The 19,951-nt window shown below is 36.4% G+C and overlaps 1 protein-coding gene across 1 annotated transcript in view; it reads left to right on the top strand.

Moving 5' to 3' along the window:
• LOC117994745 (segmentation polarity homeobox protein engrailed-like) overlaps positions 1-19,386 on the top strand; it is a 30,589-nt gene extending 11,203 nt beyond the window's left edge. Inside the window, 5 exon segments of the mRNA XM_034982699.2 lie at positions 17,817-17,908; positions 18,751-18,811; positions 18,814-18,880; positions 18,882-18,928; positions 18,931-19,386. Of these exon segments, the coding sequence (XP_034838590.2) occupies positions 17,817-17,908; positions 18,751-18,811; positions 18,814-18,880; positions 18,882-18,928; positions 18,931-18,977 (314 nt within the window). The 3' untranslated portion in view covers positions 18,978-19,386.
• Positions 19,387-19,951: the final 565 nt, after the last annotated feature.

Here is a 19,951-nt window from a genome sequence, read left to right as displayed (position 1 = left end):
TCTTGACAAATCTAAGGCGAATGGCATATCGACAAAACGGCTTTCTAGATAAAAACTCAAAATAATATTGGATGGTGTTCTGAGGAGTTGTTTGACCTCATTCCACCCTCCTTTTTGTAACCACACCTTATGCCACCATAAGCAATTTCACCCTCATATCGCTATTTTTATTTAAAAAAAAGTTTACTTTGGCATAACGATGGCAGCGCGCCAACTAATATATATGGCAGCATATAATATGGATGCCAGCATATAGGCAAAGCTGTGCTGCCAAGCGATTTAGCGTTCCAGTACGATGCTGTGTAGAAACCGCTTAGGGATATTGGTTTAAAATGAAACTGCCATACCCCTTCCAAGTTAGCCAGCTTCCATCTTAGATTGCATCATCAGATGAGATCGTAGTCAAGGGCTAACTTGTATCAGAATAAAAAAAGGTTTCTATGCGTGCGATATAAGAGTCAAATGTGCGACCAGGTTTACGTAACTCTATATAGAATGCAAGTATTTCTATTTATAAATCATGCCAAGAATTTTTAGTTAATTAGGCAGCATTTATTAAGAAATATAATATTATAAAAATATAGAAACAATTATCGCATTCCTACTTCAATGCGTGTTGAGTAAAAATATAGATATAATCAAGAAAATGTTTCACTTTAAAAATATCGATATCATTATATAACGAAGATAGAGATTCCACTTCACTAAAGTTTTAATCCACTTTGACTCCACTACCTATTAGGAATAAAATCGAGATCTATGTTGTAGCTGTAGCAACATCGATATCGATTTTTCAAAGCCTAATTGCAAAACGATTATACAAGCTAATTTATCGATATCATAACATCGATTTTATCCATCAATGCACTACTACCTAATAAGAACAGCTATCAAAATCGATTATTTAATAACTTATTGCAAAACAGTTACAAACCAATTTATCGATATCACAACATCAACTTTATCCATCACTAATCCACTACAGCCACCAAGTACTAAACGTCGATAGTACAAAGCTTAGTTACTAACCAATTTATCGACATCATAACATCGACTTAAACCATAATTAGCAAATTGGATTCGGATCATTGTGGACAGTTGATCCAGTTTGAAAATTTGAAGAAAAAAAATTCTAAACGTAGAATAACCTTTGTACCAGTAACGTCTGACCGAATTGAGAATATGAGACTAAGCCTTATGAAACACCTTCCATTTTTGTCAAATGGGTTTAGTCCTGATGAAATGTATAATACATTTTTTAATATATTCAATACTATATTTAACTCAATATTCACCAGTAAATCGGTCTTGACTACTGATGCAAAAGTTTTTAGTGAATGGGCAACAGTAGAACTACATAAAAGTAGACAAAAACTATATGAATTGTATGCGGAGCGACAATATGATACTGGTGACGAATTCAAGCAGTACGTTCAACTGTTTTCCAAAAAGTTTAAGAGAGATTGCATTGCAGCCAAGTCAAAATATATCCAGGCAAAATTAAAAACAGCTCCAATGTAGTAAAAACTACCTGGAAATAGTTAACGAAGAAACAGGAAGAGTGACACATAAAACTTGTAATTTTGAACTAAAATATCATGACAAGTTTGATTACGTCAGACCCCGAGGTTGCAAACCGTTTTCGAGACCTTCTTTACAGATATTCCTGTTTCTACTACAAAATCATTGAACTCTTCAGCAGCCGCCGCTCTCTCACTATTGGAGGATAACGTGCCGGAATGTAATAAATGTTTGAATTCAGGCACGTTAGTTGCTCTGACGTTATCAAAGCTTTTAAATTAATTAATAATAAGAAAACAAATGATCTGTGGGGCATTTCCGTTAACGTTGTGAAATCATTAATTGATATTGTTGCACCCGAGTTAGCATTAATATTCAATAATTGTGTTGACTGTGGTGAGTTTCCAGACTTAATGAAATATAGTAAAATAATTCCATTATTTAAATCAGGTAGTACTAGTGACCCCACTAACTTCAGACCGATATCTGTACTACCCACTTTTAGTAAAATCTTTGAAAAAATAATTTTAACTCAACTGCTTAATTTTTTCAACATTAATGATTTATTTCACACCAAACAGTTTGGTTTTACACGGGGGTCGCTCAACAACCGATGCTGGTGTTGATTTAATACTAAATATATTTGAAGCCTGGGAGGAATCACGTGATGCGCTTGGCGTTTTATGTGATTTATCCAAGGCTTTCGACTGCGTTGATCATGAAACATTGGTCGCGAAATTGCACCATTATGGAATTAGGGGTGCAGCATTGGAATTGATGAGTTCTTACCTAAATGATAGAATACAAAGGGTAGACGTGAATGGAAAGCGATCTCCCGGATCCGTTGTAAAAATGGGGGTGCCACAAGGTTCCATCTTAGGACCTTTTCTGTTCCTTATTTACATCAATGACCTTCCTTACCTCGCTAAGGACAATTACGGGATAGTCTTGTTTGCTGATGATACATCACTTTTATTTAAAATCAATCGATACTTAACAACTTTTGATGAAGTAAACAATTCTCTCACCAAGTTAGTACAGTGGTTCGAAGCTAATAACCTGCTTCTCAACGGGAAAAAAAAGACTTTATCCATCACTCTTCCACAACAACTATGATTGTTGAATTGAACAACTATTGTTCAAAGCCTAATTGCAAAACAATTAGAAACCAATTTATCGATAACAATTAATCGATACATCACTACAGTACTAAGAACCGGCCACCAAAGCGCTATAGTTTTTCTGACCAGGCATTCGCTAATAACTTGATTTCAACAGTTTTGAGTTTTTAGGGTTCCGTACCTATAAAGGAAAAACGGAACCCTTATAGGATCACTTTGTTGTCTGTCTGTCTGTCAAGAAAGCTACAGGGTACTTCCCGTTGACCTAGAATCATGAAATTTGGCAGGTAGGTGGCTCTTATAGCTGGCTTTAGGGGAAAAATCTGATAACTGTGAATTTAGGGTTAGATCACACAAAAAAAATTAAATTGTGGTCATGAACTAATAATCAGTATTTTCAATTTTTGAAGTAAGATAACTATATCAAGTGGGGTATCATATGAAAGGGCTTTACCTGTGCATTCTAAAACAGATTTTTATTTATTTTTATGCATTATAGTTTTTGAATTATCGTGCAAAATGTGGAAAAAATACGACTGTAGTACGGAACCCTCAGTGTGCGAGCCTGACTCGCACTTGGCCGGTTTTTTTTCTGTTTGTTTGTCCCCTCGTATACTCGTAACAGATAAATTTCACATTTATTGTTCCACATACTTTGACGTAGACACTTGGCTGTCAGGGCTGTGCCTATAACTGGTGCGGGATTAACAAATAATAACTAGGGTTGAACCTTTTTGTTTTAAAAATTAATGAAAAAAAAACTAGCCAAGTGCGAGTCAGGCTCGCGCAACGAGGGTTCCGTAATTCAGTCGTATTTTTTCGACATTTTGCACGATAATTAAAAAACTATGATGCGTAAAAATTTAGTTTTATTTATTTAAATAAAAATCAGTTTTAGAATGCACAGGTGAAGCCCTTTCATATGATACCCCATCCCGACTAATATTATAAAGGCGAAAGTTTGTATGTGTGTGTGTGTGTGTGTGTGTGTGTGTGTGTGTGTGTGTATGTTTGTTACTCCTTCACGCAAAGTACTGGATGGATTTGGCTGAAATTTGGAATTGAGATAGATTATACCCTGGATTAACACATAGGCTACTTTTTATCCCGGAAAATCAAAGAGTTCCCGCGGGATTTTGAAAAACGTAATTCCACGCGGGCGAAATCAGCTAGTATAGACATACTGCATTCACTCTTTATAGATAAAGGATTCGAACCTACGAAACCAAGTAGCTAATCCTGATAATCTTAACTACTAAACCGAAGGCGACAAGTCGAAGTGTTTTCACGCGTTTTGTACATTTCAGTACAACTTGTGTAACATTGATTTTACACCGATGACAGAATTACATTTTCCAAAGGATATGGCAACCCTGGTAAAGAGCCACCATTTTTAGGGTTCCGTACCTCGAAAGGAAAAAAGAACCCTTATAGGATCACTTCGTTGTATGTCTGTATGTCTGTCTGTCTGTCTATCTGTCTGTATGTCTGTCTGTCTGTCTATCTGTCTGTATGTATGTATATCTGTCTGTCTGTCTGTCCGTCTGTCTGTTTTGTCTGTCACGAAAATCATCATTAACCCATCACTATTGAGCACACGGGTCTCCTCTCAGAATAGAATAGAATAGAATAAATTTTATTGCATTAACTGTGTAGGTACATTAGGTGTTATACTTGTTATAAAGTTCTAACAGTTTGCCACTTTGTGGCGTGCAATACTGGTTACATTTAATATTACAATTTTTAACTATTTTGTTTACAAAACTAAAAAACACTACCTAGGTACTTACATACTATACTTACATCAATAATTTTCATAAAAATACTCATTAACATTATAAAAGGCCTTACTAATTAACCAATTTCTTAATTTATTTTTAAACATATTGCCTTCTGTTTTTTTAATATTGAGTGGTATATGATTAAAAATTTTAACACCAAATGCAAATGCGCTTTTTGAGAAAGTGCAGCAGTTATTTTGGGGTACAATTATGTTGTATGAAAGAAGGGTTTAAGGCGTAGTCTACCACGCTGGCCAAGTACGGATTTGCAGACTTCACACACCTTTGAGAACTTTATGAAGAACTCTTTACCTTTTATAATTCCTAAGAACGAATAATTTATCAATAGCTGTAGCAAAATAAACAGCAATTTTAATACATTCAAACCACCGCGTCCAAACTCCCATACATCCATGTCTCATTACGTATTCAAACCACGTTACAAGCATTATCTTTACCCATACAATAATGAACTTTACGCCCAAGTGCTGTAAAACACAAATTTGTATGGCAACATTTTTAATGAATTGTTGTCGAGTGACAAACGATTTTCAACTCTATTCTCACAGGTATAGGGTAGCGTATCGTTTGTCTATTTGTTATTTGGAATTGATTTTTTTCGAGGGGTGATTATAGGGGTGAGTTTATATAACACTTTGTATGTAATGATTTCGGATTTATTTTTGGGGTTTTTTTCAGGTTAGTAGTTACCTAATATTGTTAACTAGCTTATCGCGACTTTATCCGGGACTACACAAATTCCAAACCCCTATTTTACCCCCTTAGGGGTTGTATTTTCAAAAATCCTTTCTTAGTGGATGTCTGCGTCATAATAGCTATCTGCATGCCAAATTTCAGCCCGATCCGTCCAGTAGTTTGAGCTGTGCGTTGATAGATCAGTCAGTCACCACAAATTCACGGTTTTCAGATTTTTCCTCTTATGTCTGCTAAAAGACCTACCTTTCTGCCAAATTTCATGATTCTAGGTCAACGGAAAGTACCCTGTAGGTTTTTTGACAAACAGACAACAAAGTGTTCCTATAAAGGTTCCTTTTTTAGGGTTCCGTACCTCAAAAGAAAAAACGGAACCCTTATAGGATCACTTTGTTGTCTGTCTGTCAGTCTGTCTGTCTGTCTGTCTGTCGGTCTGTCAAGAAACCTACAGGGTACTTCCCGTTGACCTAGAAAGCAGGTAGGTAGATCTTATAGCTGTCATTCGGGGAAAAATCTGAAAACCGTGAATTTGTGGTTAGTACATCACACAAAAATTAAATTGTGGTCATGAACATTTACATTTAGCATTTTCTATATCAAGTGGCGTATCATATGAAAGGTATTCACCTGTGCATTCTAAAACAGATTTTTATTTATTTTTATGTATCATAGTTTTTGAATTGTCCTGAAAAATGTCGAAAAAATACGACTGTAGTACATAACCCCCATTGCGCGAGCCTGACTCGCACTTGGCCGGTTTTTTCCTTTTGAGGTACGGAACCCTGAAAAAGAAGTCTTAGCAAGCAAAGTCACAGTCCACAACTTAGGACATTTTTCTTCATTATAATTCCACCATGATGGCAGCAATTTGGTAGAAATTATCAAAATGAGCGAAATGGCAACTCGTTTTGAAGTAAGACATAAAATTCCATTATACTCGTTATTACTTTCAAGGCACATACTTTGGGAGGTCGAGCATTTTTTCGGTAGATTGCTGAGATTTCATATTGTACACTACACGCCTCTGCCGCCGGCTTTTTTCCAAATAAACGACCTCCCCTGGAGTTCCTAGTGGTGAGTGCTATGGTCTTGTGGGCAGTGGCGTGCACAGGGTTTGGTGCCAGGGTAGGCATTAGTTAGGTGAAAATCTGTTTTACTGGTTGGTCATAATGAAAAATATGCATTGAGCCATTACAACTGGGGTAAGCACTGCATTTATGCCTTTATGACCTGCACGCCACTGCTTGTGGAAGATCCCAAGGTTCGATTCCCAACAGGAGCGATTTGGCAATTTATACCTAAGCAAAGATATCTTAAAACCCCATATAGGCAAAGCTTATGCAAATTGTATTAAATACACCGGATGGACAGACGGACAGACAGACAGACAACAAAGTGATCCTATATGAGTTCCTTTTTCCTTTTGAGGTACGAAACCCCAAAAAAGTGTTTTTGTATGAGTTAAAATGTAACCAACCGCCATTTTGAGGTTAAAACCATACAATTAGGGTTAAAAAGGAACAGACAATTAGTACAAGTTTGCATATTAACATTCCGCAGCCGGGGACCGCTCGTTAGTGATGATAGTAATTTATTGGATGTGTTTATTTGTGTTTTCCCTGCTAACTACGCAACCCCACGAGCTATTATTTGCGGACTTGTGACCCATTAGGATAGCCATTAATACTGAAATGGGAAGTTTATTAATGTAACAAAACTGGTTTTTTTTCTCGTTTTTAGGGTTCCGTAGCCAATGGCAAAAAACGGAACCCTTATAGATTCGTCATGTCTGTCTGTCTGTCCCCCCCTGTAACTTCTAAAATAAGAGAATAATAAAACTAAAAAAAATATATGATGCAGGTACATTACCATACAAACTTGCACCGAAAATTGGTTTGAACGAGATCTAGTAAGTAGTTTTTGATTTATCGTGCAAAATGTCGATAAAATACGATTGTACTAGGTACGGAACCCTCAGTGCGCGAGTCTGATTCGCACTTGGCGGGTTTTTTTTATTTTAAATAGGCAATAGGAATTTAATCCTAATAAAAAACCGGCCAAGTGCGAGTCAGACTCGAGCACCGAGGGTTCTGTATTCGGCTATTTTTTTCGAATTTATTTTAAAGTCCGGATTTCTTATAAAAATTTCTAATTAGAAAAGTATTTTCTTGAGTCCCATTGTTTCCAGGATAGTTAAAAACTCGATACAATTAAAAAGATAATAATACTTTTAGATTAGATAGGTATATAATTTTCTATTGGATAATCAAAATAAAAATATAATACGTCACTCATTTTAGGGTTCCGTACCTCAAAAGGAAAAACGGAACCCTTATAGGATCACTTTGTCTGTCTATCTGTCTGTCTGTCTGTCAAGAAACCTACAGGGTAGGTACTTATTCCCGTTGACCTAGAATCTTGAAATTTGGCAGGTAGGTGGGTCTTGTAGCTGGCTTTAGGGGAAAAGAAAAAAAGACACAAGAAAAAAATTAAAATATGTGCATGAACAAATATTGCTGTTTTCGACTTTCAAAGTAAGATTGCTATACCAAGTTGGGTATCATATGAAAGGGCTTTACCTTTACATTCTAAAACAGATTTTTATTTGTTTTTGTGCATCATAGTTTTTGAATTATCGTGCAAAATGTCGAAAAAATACGACATTAGCTGTACCTATGGAACCCTCGTTGCGCGAGCCCGATTCGCACTTGATGGCCGGTTTTTTTTTTGTGTCTGTCTCCTTACTTAAACTCATAGAAGATAACTTTTTCCAAGTTAGGTAAAAACTAATTCAACCTTAGTTAAACCAACTAATCGTATTTAACCATGCTCATAATTAATATTAACGGCTAAGTAAATAATTATATGTGTACAAACAATATTTCTTAGAAAAACATCTGGTGTTTGAACGCCAAGCAAATACGTGGAAAGTCGGGCCATTTCACATAGCTAGCGCAATTAAGAAACATAAATTTGCTTAATCGATTTTAAGCGTCCGATCGTGTCGAAAAAAACCGGCAAGTGCGAGTCAGGCTCGCCCACCGAGGGGTCCGTAGTACAGTCATATTTTTTCGACATTTTGCACGATAAATCAAAAACTATGATGCAAAACAAAATAAAATAAAAATCTGTTTTAGAAGTCCAGGTGAAGCCTTTCATATGATCAATACACCCCCCCCCCCCCCCCCCCCCCCACGTGATATAGTTATCTTACTTTGATAATTAAAAATTCTAATTATTAGTTTATGACCACATTTTTTTTTGTTGATGTAACCACAAATTCACGGTTTTCAGATTTTTCCCCTAAATCCAGCTATAAGACCTACCTACCTGCCAAATTTCATGATTCTAGGTCAACGGGAAGTACCCTGTAGGACAGACAGACAGAAACAAAGTGATCCTATAAGGGTTCCGTTTTTTCCTTTTGAGGTACAGAACCCTAAAACCGCAAGTGCGAGCCGGGACTCGCACACGAAGGATTCCGTACCATAGTTCCAAGAATACAGCCATCATCATCAACCGATAGACGTCCACAGCTGGACATAGGTCTCTTGTAGGGACTTCCACACGCCAACAGTCTTACACCGCCTGAATCCAGCGGCTCCCTGCGACTCGTCTGATGTCTTACAGTAGCCGGCAAGAAATATTGTACTTCGACCTTTAGAAGAGATAGCGGATTTGTAGAGCATTGTCTCTGTCGTTGAGACCGAAACAACGTCATTATAGGTATATGCGTGACAGAGACAAGCCGAAATGTCATTCTAAAGGCCGATGTAGTACATTACTTTCTGCCGCGAGATCGTTGTCTCTGTCTCTCATACCTATGTGACGTCTTGTCGGTCTCAACGACAGAAGACAACGATCTACAAACCGCCATCTCTTTCTAATAAAGGTCGGTGTACAATATTTTCTGCACCTTTTAATTTTTTCAATTTTCATAGCACCAATTTAAAACAAAAATTGTTATAGCGGCATTAGAAAAACACATTCGATACAGCCCGCTGACAGACAGACAGACGGACGGACGGACGGACGGACGGACGGACGACGGACCGACAGCGAAGGCTTATTAATGGGGTCCCGTTGGCACTCTCGAGTACGGAACCCTAAAAACGGTCAAGTGCGAGCCGGGGAATGTAAAAAGTAAAAGCAATTTGAGTTCAAACCTCTTAGGTGGTCCGATTTGATCGAATTCTCAGTGACGATTAAAATACTTTATCAATCGGCAGATAAAGTAGATGTTATTTCACTCTTGGCAATGCTTTAAAATAGCCTATTAATAGCGGTAGTAGCATATTGTAAAATACTAATTATTTGTTCATGAACACAATTTTTTTTGTGATGTAACCACAATTCACGGTTTTCTGACTTACGTCTATAAGGCCTATCTTTTAAATTTATGATTCTAGGTCAACGGGTAGTACCCTCACATTTAGTAGTCTTGACAGACAGACAGACAACAAAGTGATCCTATAAGTATAAGGGTTCTGTTTTTTTTTCTTTTGGCACGGAAAAATTTACTATAAATGACTTCAAATTTCATGTCAAAAATACGATTTTAGTCCTATTTTAAAGCTGAACCGTACTTTTGACATCACAGTTGACCCATAGAGTTAAAATGACGCGTGAAAAGTCATTTTGTACAGTAACCGGCAGGAAATATTGTGGCTAATTCCGTTGTACACAATCTCTAAACTAAACTAAATGACACGTCTAATCTATTGCTCATCCCTTTCATAATGTTGCTTGCGGAAAAGGATAGCACTAGTTTCAGACCTGTTAATTTAGTTTAGTTTAGAGATTGTGTACAAGAGAATCAGCCCCATTGTACATCGACCTTTAGAAAGAAATTTCGGCTTCGTAGAGCGTTGTCTCTATCACTCACACCTATGTGATGTTTTTGTCGGTCTCACGACAGAGACAACGCTCTACGAAACCGCTATCTCTTTCTTGCCGGGTAGGTACTGTACGGACTATATGCAGTTTTAACTAAGTATTCCGAAACAGCTTAACAAAATTCTACAGAATAACCGCTAAAAAACCTTTACCAAAATTTAAAAGAAGAACAATTTAAAAACCCGTTTAAAAAACGCAACAAACGCTCGGAAAGCAATATTTTCCAGGCACGTTAAGAAATTACACCTCGTTGGAAAATCCTATTTCAACCCGAAGTTTGTTTAATTAAAAACCCGAATAAAAAAGTTACAGGCAGCTTTTATCGAGTGATAAACTGCTTTAAAACAAAACTTACATAAAAAGAAACTCTATTTGCAAGACATTAAAACGCATTTTTCATTCCCTCGTTCCATTTTTCACGTGTCGTGTTTACGCCATTTCCTGTTCTATTCTTGTAGCAATAAAACTCAGAATTCATTAAAGATGCTATCGTTCCAATTTCAAATGGATTGCGTCAAGCGAATTTGCGCTATAAAACACAGGGGATACAATTTAAAAGCGGTAAATATTTTGATTATAGAACGCTTTATTTTTAAAATCGTTTCAATTAGTTTGACAAGCAAATTTCAATTTTATTTGAACGCAATAGAAATCATAGTCGTGTGACGGATTGATTCATTAACCCTTTTATTTAAACGGGGCATTTTTTTTAAATAATAATATTATAATAATCGAGTGATTTTAACTCTTTAGAAACCTAATTAATTATTGTAGTAATTTTTTAAAGTCACATTGTGGCTAATTCCTTTGTACACAATCTCTAAACTAAACTAAAATATCACGTCTAAATCTATTGCTATCCCTTTCATAATGTTGCTTGCGGAAAAGGAAAGCACTAGATTTAGACCTGTTAATTTAGTTTAGTTTAGAGATTGTGTACTAGAGAATCGGCCCCAATATAAATAATTTATTTTTGGCAGAGTTTTGCATAAATGAAATAACAGAACAGAAAACTTTTGTGGTGACGCCATTTTTAACTGTCGTAGATAGTAGTAGTAGAAATAGTAGGTACAAGGAGGTTGTCTATGTTTTTACATCACACGACTTTTTCTAGGACAAAATTTTTAATTGCTCTTGTGACAACGACTTCATGCTTGAGTGTCACAAAAACCATTCCAATTTATTGCAGTGGTTTTTAATCACTGCAAAACTTGGTAAGTGGTGTTTCAATTTAAGTGTTTGCCTATGTTTTGAAAAACTCATAATACTTAGGGTAAATTAATTTACTCAGCGTAAGTAAAATCCTAACATCCATTTTTTATATTTTGTTTATCGGTCTGTTTATTTGGGCCGATCTTTGAAATGGCTGAATTTATTTTGACGGGATTTTCCACGGGTAGGTAGATAACTATGCTAGAAATGACTAATAAGGCTACTTTTCATTTCAAGAAAACAAAAGGCAAGAAGTCACTAAGAAAAAATGGGTAAATGATATAACGTGCTAAATTGGTAATTACCTACTACTTATAAAGTACCAGTTGAAAGTGTTAAATTAACACTACATTATCAACGCCCCTTCAGCCTTACTTATCGTATCGGATCCGTATCGTATGGTAAAGTACCGCCTTGTGGTGATAGGACTTTTAGATTTATTACCAGCTACTGCAAAGCTACGATCTTTGGTACAGATAAAATAATAAAATATATAAAAGGAGAGACTGACTGACTGACATATCTATACTTCTATACTAATAAATAAAATTGAAGTGTCTGTCTGTAATTTCGAAATAACTACCTGAAATGGTTATTTGAACTGTACCATAACTGAATTACAATTTTTAAAATTTTTATCTGTCTGTTTGAACGGGCTTATCTTCAGAACCGCGAACTTATTTTGACGGGACTTTCACAGACAAGTAAAGAATTAACCAAGGAGTAGGTACATAGGCTACTTTATCAATTGACTTTCAAAATGTGGTTTTTTACCTATGTACACCGAAATCTCGGAGATTTCTGAACCGAGTTGCGTATTTTTTTTTAACCGAGAGAGAAAATTTGCGACATTGTACCATAAAAAATTTGGATCCCAACATCTCAATCCTGATGCTGCAGGGGACCTGATCACCAAAACAGATGAGATATAGAAACTGTCGGTTATAAATTGATATTAGTGGTACCAACTAAGCAAAGATCTTATTGTTGATCTAACTCCTCAACCCTGATAAGAAATTGCTGTAAGAAATTGCGTTCCTAAATCATGGTGATCCCACGGGGTTTTTAAAGAAACGGACTGTGGCCTAAACCTTTCTATTAAATTGAATTTAATAGAAAGAACAAATTCAAAAAACAAATACGGTGAGCGCACCAGTGCATACATGATCCCTCGCCTAATAAATACTTTAGATAATAAATTTAGAAATGAACTAACTAGATTTAATTTAAAATATAAGCTAAAATCCTATTATATTAACAAATTGTAATGATCCCCATTTTTGTATGAAATTTAATGTAATGAGAGTTTCTATAAACAATTTATATTGTTTATAGAAACACTATTATTATTATTATGTATTAAGAAGTAGACGGAATGACACACTTTTTAAACCTTCGTGGTTTTTTGCTGTGTCTAAATTGGATTTGATAAACATAAATTATGCAAACCAAGACAGCATCGAACAACATCGAACGTTAAAGTGACGTTGTGAGTGTATTTTGCCGGACAGCTCGTGAAATTCCAGCGAAAAGAACAAGAAAGAGGGTAGTTCGCTACTGTCCTTGACAGCTCTAACTCCATCTCTCGCAGCACCGCAGTCCCGTCGTAACCACGACCCGTGAAATTGGGTTGAAATATCGACAAATAAAAACAAAAATTAATCGTGGTATGTACCCGTTATAAACCTTTCTCTGATAGGAGACTCGTGATCAGTAGTGACTAGTGGGCCGTCCAAGGATTGTACATGATGATCCACGATATCGTGTCGTATCCGCATCGTATTGTTAAATGGCTCTATGGCGATAGGGTGCATGGCGTTTAGATTTATAGCGCGCTACAGTTGCGCGCTAAACTGCGATAGTCGGTTGCAGATAAAATAAAATTTACTGTTCAAATGTTAAGTCGCGCCATACAAGCGTAGAGTCTAGTTCTAATAAAAGACCACAGATCTGTCTTTTAGCCATGTTAGTTGGTGACTAATATTCCCCTTTCCCCTCCAATTAAGCCTAAAGCTGGTGCTAGGAGTAGGTACGACAATAGTGCAACGGGTGGGATTCGAACCGGCGACCTTTCGTTTTTCAGTCCGCTCCTTTAACCGTTGAACTATCGAGGCTCTAGTAGTTGGTTGGTTGGTTAACTAATTTATATTATCACAAAAAACATTGTAAATTGAAACGCAACAGATTTTAATCGCTTCTTTTTATGAACTTTTATCATGAAAATGTTAAAGTGAACTACATTAAAGTTTTGACGTTTCGTTTTTTTTTTTTCGAGTAAGAGGCAAAGGTTTTTAACAACTATTAAATTAAATGTAATCATAAAGTTTTTAGCGTTTTGTAATACTTAACAACTTAATTTTAATTAAGGAACTTAAATTAATCACAATTGTAGGTAGGTACTCGATAAGAAATCTCATTAAAGAAATGTAATTACTAATTAATCATACATAGTTTATCTGTGATAGCCTAGTGGTTAGGACGTCCGCCTTCTAATCGGAGGTCGGGGGTTCGATCCCGGGCTTGCACCTCTAACTTTTCGGAGTTATATGCGTTTTAAGTACCTAATTAAATATCACTTGCTTTAACGGTGAAGGAAAACATCGTGAAGAAACCTGCATGCCTGAGAGTTCTCCATAATATTCTAGATAGCTATTATGACGTAGGTAGACATCCGCTGAGAAAGGATTTTTGAAAATTCAATCCCTAAAGAGGAAAAACAGGTGTTTGAATTAGTGTAGTCCACGTGGACTACACAAGTAGCGGGAATAAGCTAGTCTTGGTTTGTCCTTCAATCACGTCGCAACGGAGTAATGGATCGGCGTGATTTTTTGCATGGGGATAGTTTAAGACCTGGAGAGTGACATAGGGTACTTTTTATCCCGGAAAATCAAAGATGAAATGGGATGTTAACGACATAAGGATGGAAACTAGCTCGACGTCTTGCGGTTCGATGGTAAAATGGTGAAGGGGGACAAGATCGAATAGCACACTCTCCGAAATATCTCTACATAGTATAAAATAAAGTCGCTTCCCGCGTCTGTCTGTATGTATGTATGAACGCGTAGATCTTTTAAACTACGCAACGGATTTTGATGCGGTTTCCACCAATAGATAGAGTGATTAAAGAGGAAGGTTTATATCTATAGTTTAATTCTCAAAAAATTAGAGATCCCTAGAGAAATAGAAGTAATGTGAATTAAGTCGGAAAAAAAAACCTCTCATTTGAGAGTTTCCGAGACGTGCGCTGCCTAAATGGTCAAAGTTACACGAAAATAATCTCTCAATAAAATAAGCTCACAATACTCGATTTTATGATTTTCAAATGTGATCTGAAACAAAGCCTTACTTTCGAGGGTGTTTTTACTGACATACTATTAATTCTTATCAAAATAAAATAGTTGATCACCTGTAATATTTAATTTAGACCAAAATTGCCCTTTACATCATTTAATTTAGAATAATATCTTACGAGATATCTCAAAATTAAAATAATATGAAATATCGTTACATTTAAAACTAAGGCGGGCGGGCGCGGCGGTGCCGCGGCGCCTATAATCTCCTCACTGACACCATAGCTGACACCACACGACTCGCGAATAGATATCTGACACCACATTAGTACCTACCAAAGATAATATATACAAGTAAGATCGCTAACGTCATACATTCATTTAAAGCTTGCGTAAAACTCCTTTAAGTCGCCGGTACCTTGTAGGTCAACTCCTTATAGTGTGATGGCATTATTGTGCAAGCTAAAATGTGAGTTATCGAATTTATTTAGTGGCATCTATCGAACAGCTGATGAAACTCAATTTTATTTAGAGCCAACTCAAATTTTACTCAAATAATAAACGAAATCCAAAATCACAGGCAATCATCAAAGGGTCCGCTATCAAGCGTAGGTCAGCAGTTTGGCATCATCAAAAATCCAGGAGCAAGCACAAGTAATCGGGTTAGCAGAATCTCGGAGTCCATATAGCAGAAACAATTCACAAACGAAATAGGGAAAAGAAATAAAAGCACACAGAAAATTGTAACACACCGTCAAATTCAACCGTCACCAATCCAAAGGCAAAATAATAATTTTATTTTCAAGTAACAAGTCATTTTGTTACGCCATCTACTGGAATTTTGTAATACTACTTCAGCTATCCAAAGCAAAATGCTATGGATATCGCAAAGTTCAATGAGTCAATAATTAAAATTAAGAATTAACTTTTTCCGATGGTGATGTTGTGAAAATTTTGTATTTTGTTACTAAATATAAATAATTTGATGAACCAGACAAGTAAAATATGATATTTCGTCAAATCCATAAAAAATATATTTCATACGAACCAAGTGACGCCATCTAGTAATAGTCTTGAACTAGTTACAATTTAAATAGAGAGTTAGCGATCTGAATTTGTTTAATATATTATCTTTGGTACCTACCTATCTACGTTGCACCCATGCGAAGCTGGGGCGGGTCGCTAGTCTAAATATATAAAATTCAAAGTCCTGACTGACTGACTGACATAGATATCAACGCACAGCCTAAACCGCTGGTCCTAAAGACATGAATTTGGAGGGTCTATTCTTTGTGAAGAGTAGGTATCCACTAAGAAAGGATTTTTCGAAATTCCACCCCTAAGTGGGTTAAATTGGGGATGGAAGTTTGTACTGAAAGTCGGTCATTTTTCAAGTTATTTGCATGAAAATTGTTATTTGGGTTTTCGATCACAAATTAAGAAATACGTGTTTCAGGATTTTTGAAAATTCGCCCTAAGGGTGGTAAAATAGGGGATGAAAGTTTGTATGGGAAAGTTTTAATTATTGATATTATAACTTGAAATTTGGAAAGTAGGTTTTTTTCTTGAGGTTAGGTGTCAGCTAAGAAACAACTATGAGAATAAATCCCCCCTATAGGAATGAAATGGGGATTGGGAAGGTTATATTATGTGTTATTCGTGCTGTTCAGGGTGCGCGTCCTGATGTTATAATGTTTGTTTTCTGAAAAAAATGCCATTTGTTCCTGTAGGCCACGCGGGCGAAGCCGCGAGGCAGAAGCTAGTATCCTATAAAACACCGATAAGCCGGCGACCTTGCGACGGTGATCGAGACTTTGGACCCTTCGGGTACGGAACCCTAATAAGCCACAAATGGCCATAGTTTGACTTTTCTCTCTGTAGGTACCCTCAGAACTGTATTTATCTCATTAAACCAATTAATGTCGTTTAATTGATATTGTGTTTCCAAAACGACGCCATTCTGTAATAATTACGGACCTATTTAGAGAAGGGTAAGGATGTAATTACAACTGTAATTGCGTGTAATTAACTTCGTTAATGTACTTATTATGAATGATGTATATATGGTGTTTATTTTTTGGGAAGCTTGACATTTGACCCTCAATAGCGTCATCATCAGAGTGAACTAGAGTGAGGAACTCTGTTTGATAAATGTTATGACAATATGACAAAGTAAAATCGTAAAAAAAACCCGGTCCAAGTGCGAGTCAGACTCACACACCGAGGGTTTCCGTACCTACATATCAGTCATATTTTTTTTGACATTTTGCACGATAAATCAAAAACTTATTATCCACTTGCATATATTGCACTTGGCAAGCGTGGTAGACTGACTACCTATGGCTAATCTCTCCTAGAATGCTAGGAGGAGATCCGTACTCAGTCTAGTGAGTCGCGATGGCTTGATCATGATAATCATGATGACAGTGTCTGCCATGCCATGCATGCCTGAATAAATCTAAATCTGCATGCCTTAGGGTAAGCTGATTTAGGTATGAAAGGTACATATGCTATAATGTGCTTAAAGGTGGTGTGAAGTCTGCCAATCCACACTTGGCCAGCGTGGTACACAATAGTCAAACCCTTCTCGTTCTGAGAGGAGACCCGTGTTTAGTAGCAGACCGGGGGGGCGATGGGTCCCGATGATGATGATAATGATTGCCGAAAAAATTCTCAGTAGCAACCCAAAGTTCGGAAAAATGATGTTAGACCCCCGTAACCTCTGGAACGCACGCAGGCGCCTAATCTCTCTCCGTTCGTGTCGGATTGCCTTTCCATCGAAATATGAGAGTGAAGGAACAGAGAGTGCATCTGCGTTTGTGCCTTCACTTGTGCACTACAATACATACTTACAGTACGCCGCAGAAAGTAATGTACATTCGGCCTCTAGAATGACATTTGGCTTTGTAGAGGCGTTGTCTCTGTCACTCATACCTATAAGACGTATTGTCGTCTCAACGACAGCGACAATGCTCTACAAATCTGCTATCTCTTTCTAAAGGTCGATGTACAGTACGCGGCCAAAAGTGATGAACATCGATCTTTAGAAGGAGACAGCCGATTTGTAGAGCACTGTCTCGGTCGTTGAGACCGACAAAGCGTCATATGGGTATGGGTGACAGAGACAACGCTCTACAAAGATGAAATGTCTGTATTCTAAAGGCCGATGTTCATCACTTTCTACTGTACCTCTAACGTGATTGTTTAGTCTGCCGGGAATCGAACCCAAGTTCTCTAAGAATTTTATACATAAAATTCAATTTATCTTCTCTTGTCAACAGGTCCAAGAAGTAGGAGAATGACAAAGAAGTCAGTACCAGAAGAGAAGAGACCCAGAACTGCGTTTAGTGCGGCGCAACTCGGCAGACTAAAGGTAACTATCATTTAGTGATAAGGTTTGTTTGTTTTAGGGTTCCGTACCTCAAAAGGAAAAAGGAACCCTTATAGGATCACTTGTTGTTTGTCTGTCTGTCCGTCTGTCCATCGTGTCTGTCAAGAAAACCTATAGGTACTTCCCGTTAACCTAGAATCATGAAATTTGGTAGGTAGGTAGGTATTTTAGCACAAGGTAAAGAATAAATCCGAAAACCGTGAATTTGTGGTCACATCACACAAAAAAAAATAAATTGTGGTCATAATAATTAAATAAGTATTTATAATAAATGTGGTCATGAACTAATAGGTGTTTTCAATTCCAAAGTAAAATAACTGTAACCAAGTGGGGTATCATATTATGAAAGGGCTTTACCTGGACATTCTAAAAAGATTTTTTTATGTGGGTATAATCGTTGATTGATCGTGCAAATGTCGAAAAATTACGACTGTATTACGGAACCATCGGTGCGCGAGCCTGACTCGCACTTGACCGGTTTTTAGGGTTCCGTACCTCAAAAGGAAAAACGAACCCTTATTTAATCACTTTTTTGTCTGTTGTCTGATTGTGGTTTACACACAAATAAAATTAAATTGTGGTCATGAACTAAAAATTAGTATTTTCGATTCTCGAAGTAGATAACTATATCAAGTGGGATATCATATGAAAGAGCTTCACATGTGCATTTTAAGATGGTTTTTAATTATTTTTATGCATCATAGTTTTTGAATTATCGTGCAAAATGTCGAAAAATTACGACTGTAGTACGGACCCTCGGTGCGCGAGTCTGACTCGCACTTGGCCGGTTTGTTTAAAATTCTAACACAAATTTTTGTCCACAGCACGAGTTCGCCGAGAACCGCTACCTCACAGAGAGAAGACGTCAGGCCCTCGCAGCAGAACTTGACTCGCTGAGGCGCAGATCAAGATCTGGTTCCAGCACAAGCGAGCCAAGATCAAGAAGGCCTCAGGCACGGAACCCACTGGCCTTACAGCTGAGTGCACAGGGGTTGTACAACCATGGACTGTCACTGAGAGTGATGAGAGAATAAGAAATCATGTCACGTAGCTTTATAATTGATATTCTCCATGTTAGAGTCAAAACTCTTAAAGTCTTATAAATTATAATTGATATTCTCCACATTAGAGTCAAAAAATGTTAATTCATACTCTTTATAATATTATGTCAGCCTAAGTCAAGTATTCTTATCTTATCTTCTCCCTGTGACATCAACTCTTTACTGTTGTTTAAAAAAAAGCACGCTCGCTTCGCTCTTGTTTTTCTCAAGTTGTAAAAAAAATGTTTAAACTGTTTCATTGTTTATTTGGAATAGTAAATAACGCAAAGTTCCTGAACTGTAAATAGCGTTTTTTATAAAACTAAATATTTAATAAGATTTAAAATAACTTTTAGGTTATTTGGAATTCATTTTTAAATAGCACACAGCACGATCTATATTAGTAGACCTGCCTACTATACATAATATACCAAATACACATTGAAATATTAATTTGCGTAAATAATAACTTATTATAATCTAAAATCTTATTTATTTCATTCAATTTTTTACATACATGATTAATTAAAATATCCTTGCATTTTGATTGTTTACCCCATGTTATGAAAAAAGCCCGTTATTTATGTGATTACTGACTTTCTAAATTATGTAATACTTAATTACTAGTTATACGATAAATAATTACAAAATGATGCGATAAAAATAACCAACTTTGTAAATAAACATGTAATTATTATTTATCTATTGTACTAGTGAGATTGTTATTATTAAATTTGTTGATAGAGGCTCCACGTGTAATACAATACACTACAATGTTAAGTTCAGTTAAATAAAATATTAGCCATTTTAGATTTTAATAAAAAAATTAAAAAAATCGTTTTCAAACCATGCCCGTTTTTTTCATGGCCAAAAATGTTTGATTGAGAAATAAGTTAATATTTTTAGGGTTCCGTACTTCAAAAGGAAAAACAGAACCCTTATATGATTACTTTGTTGTCTGTCTGTCGGTCTGTCAAGAACCTAC

This window comes from Maniola hyperantus, chromosome 27, assembly GCF_902806685.2.
Source record: "Maniola hyperantus chromosome 27, iAphHyp1.2, whole genome shotgun sequence".
NCBI lineage: Eukaryota > Metazoa > Arthropoda > Insecta > Lepidoptera > Nymphalidae > Maniola > Maniola hyperantus.
Note: the sequence above shows the minus strand (reverse complement) of the source record. Positions and strands in the feature narration are given on the sequence as shown.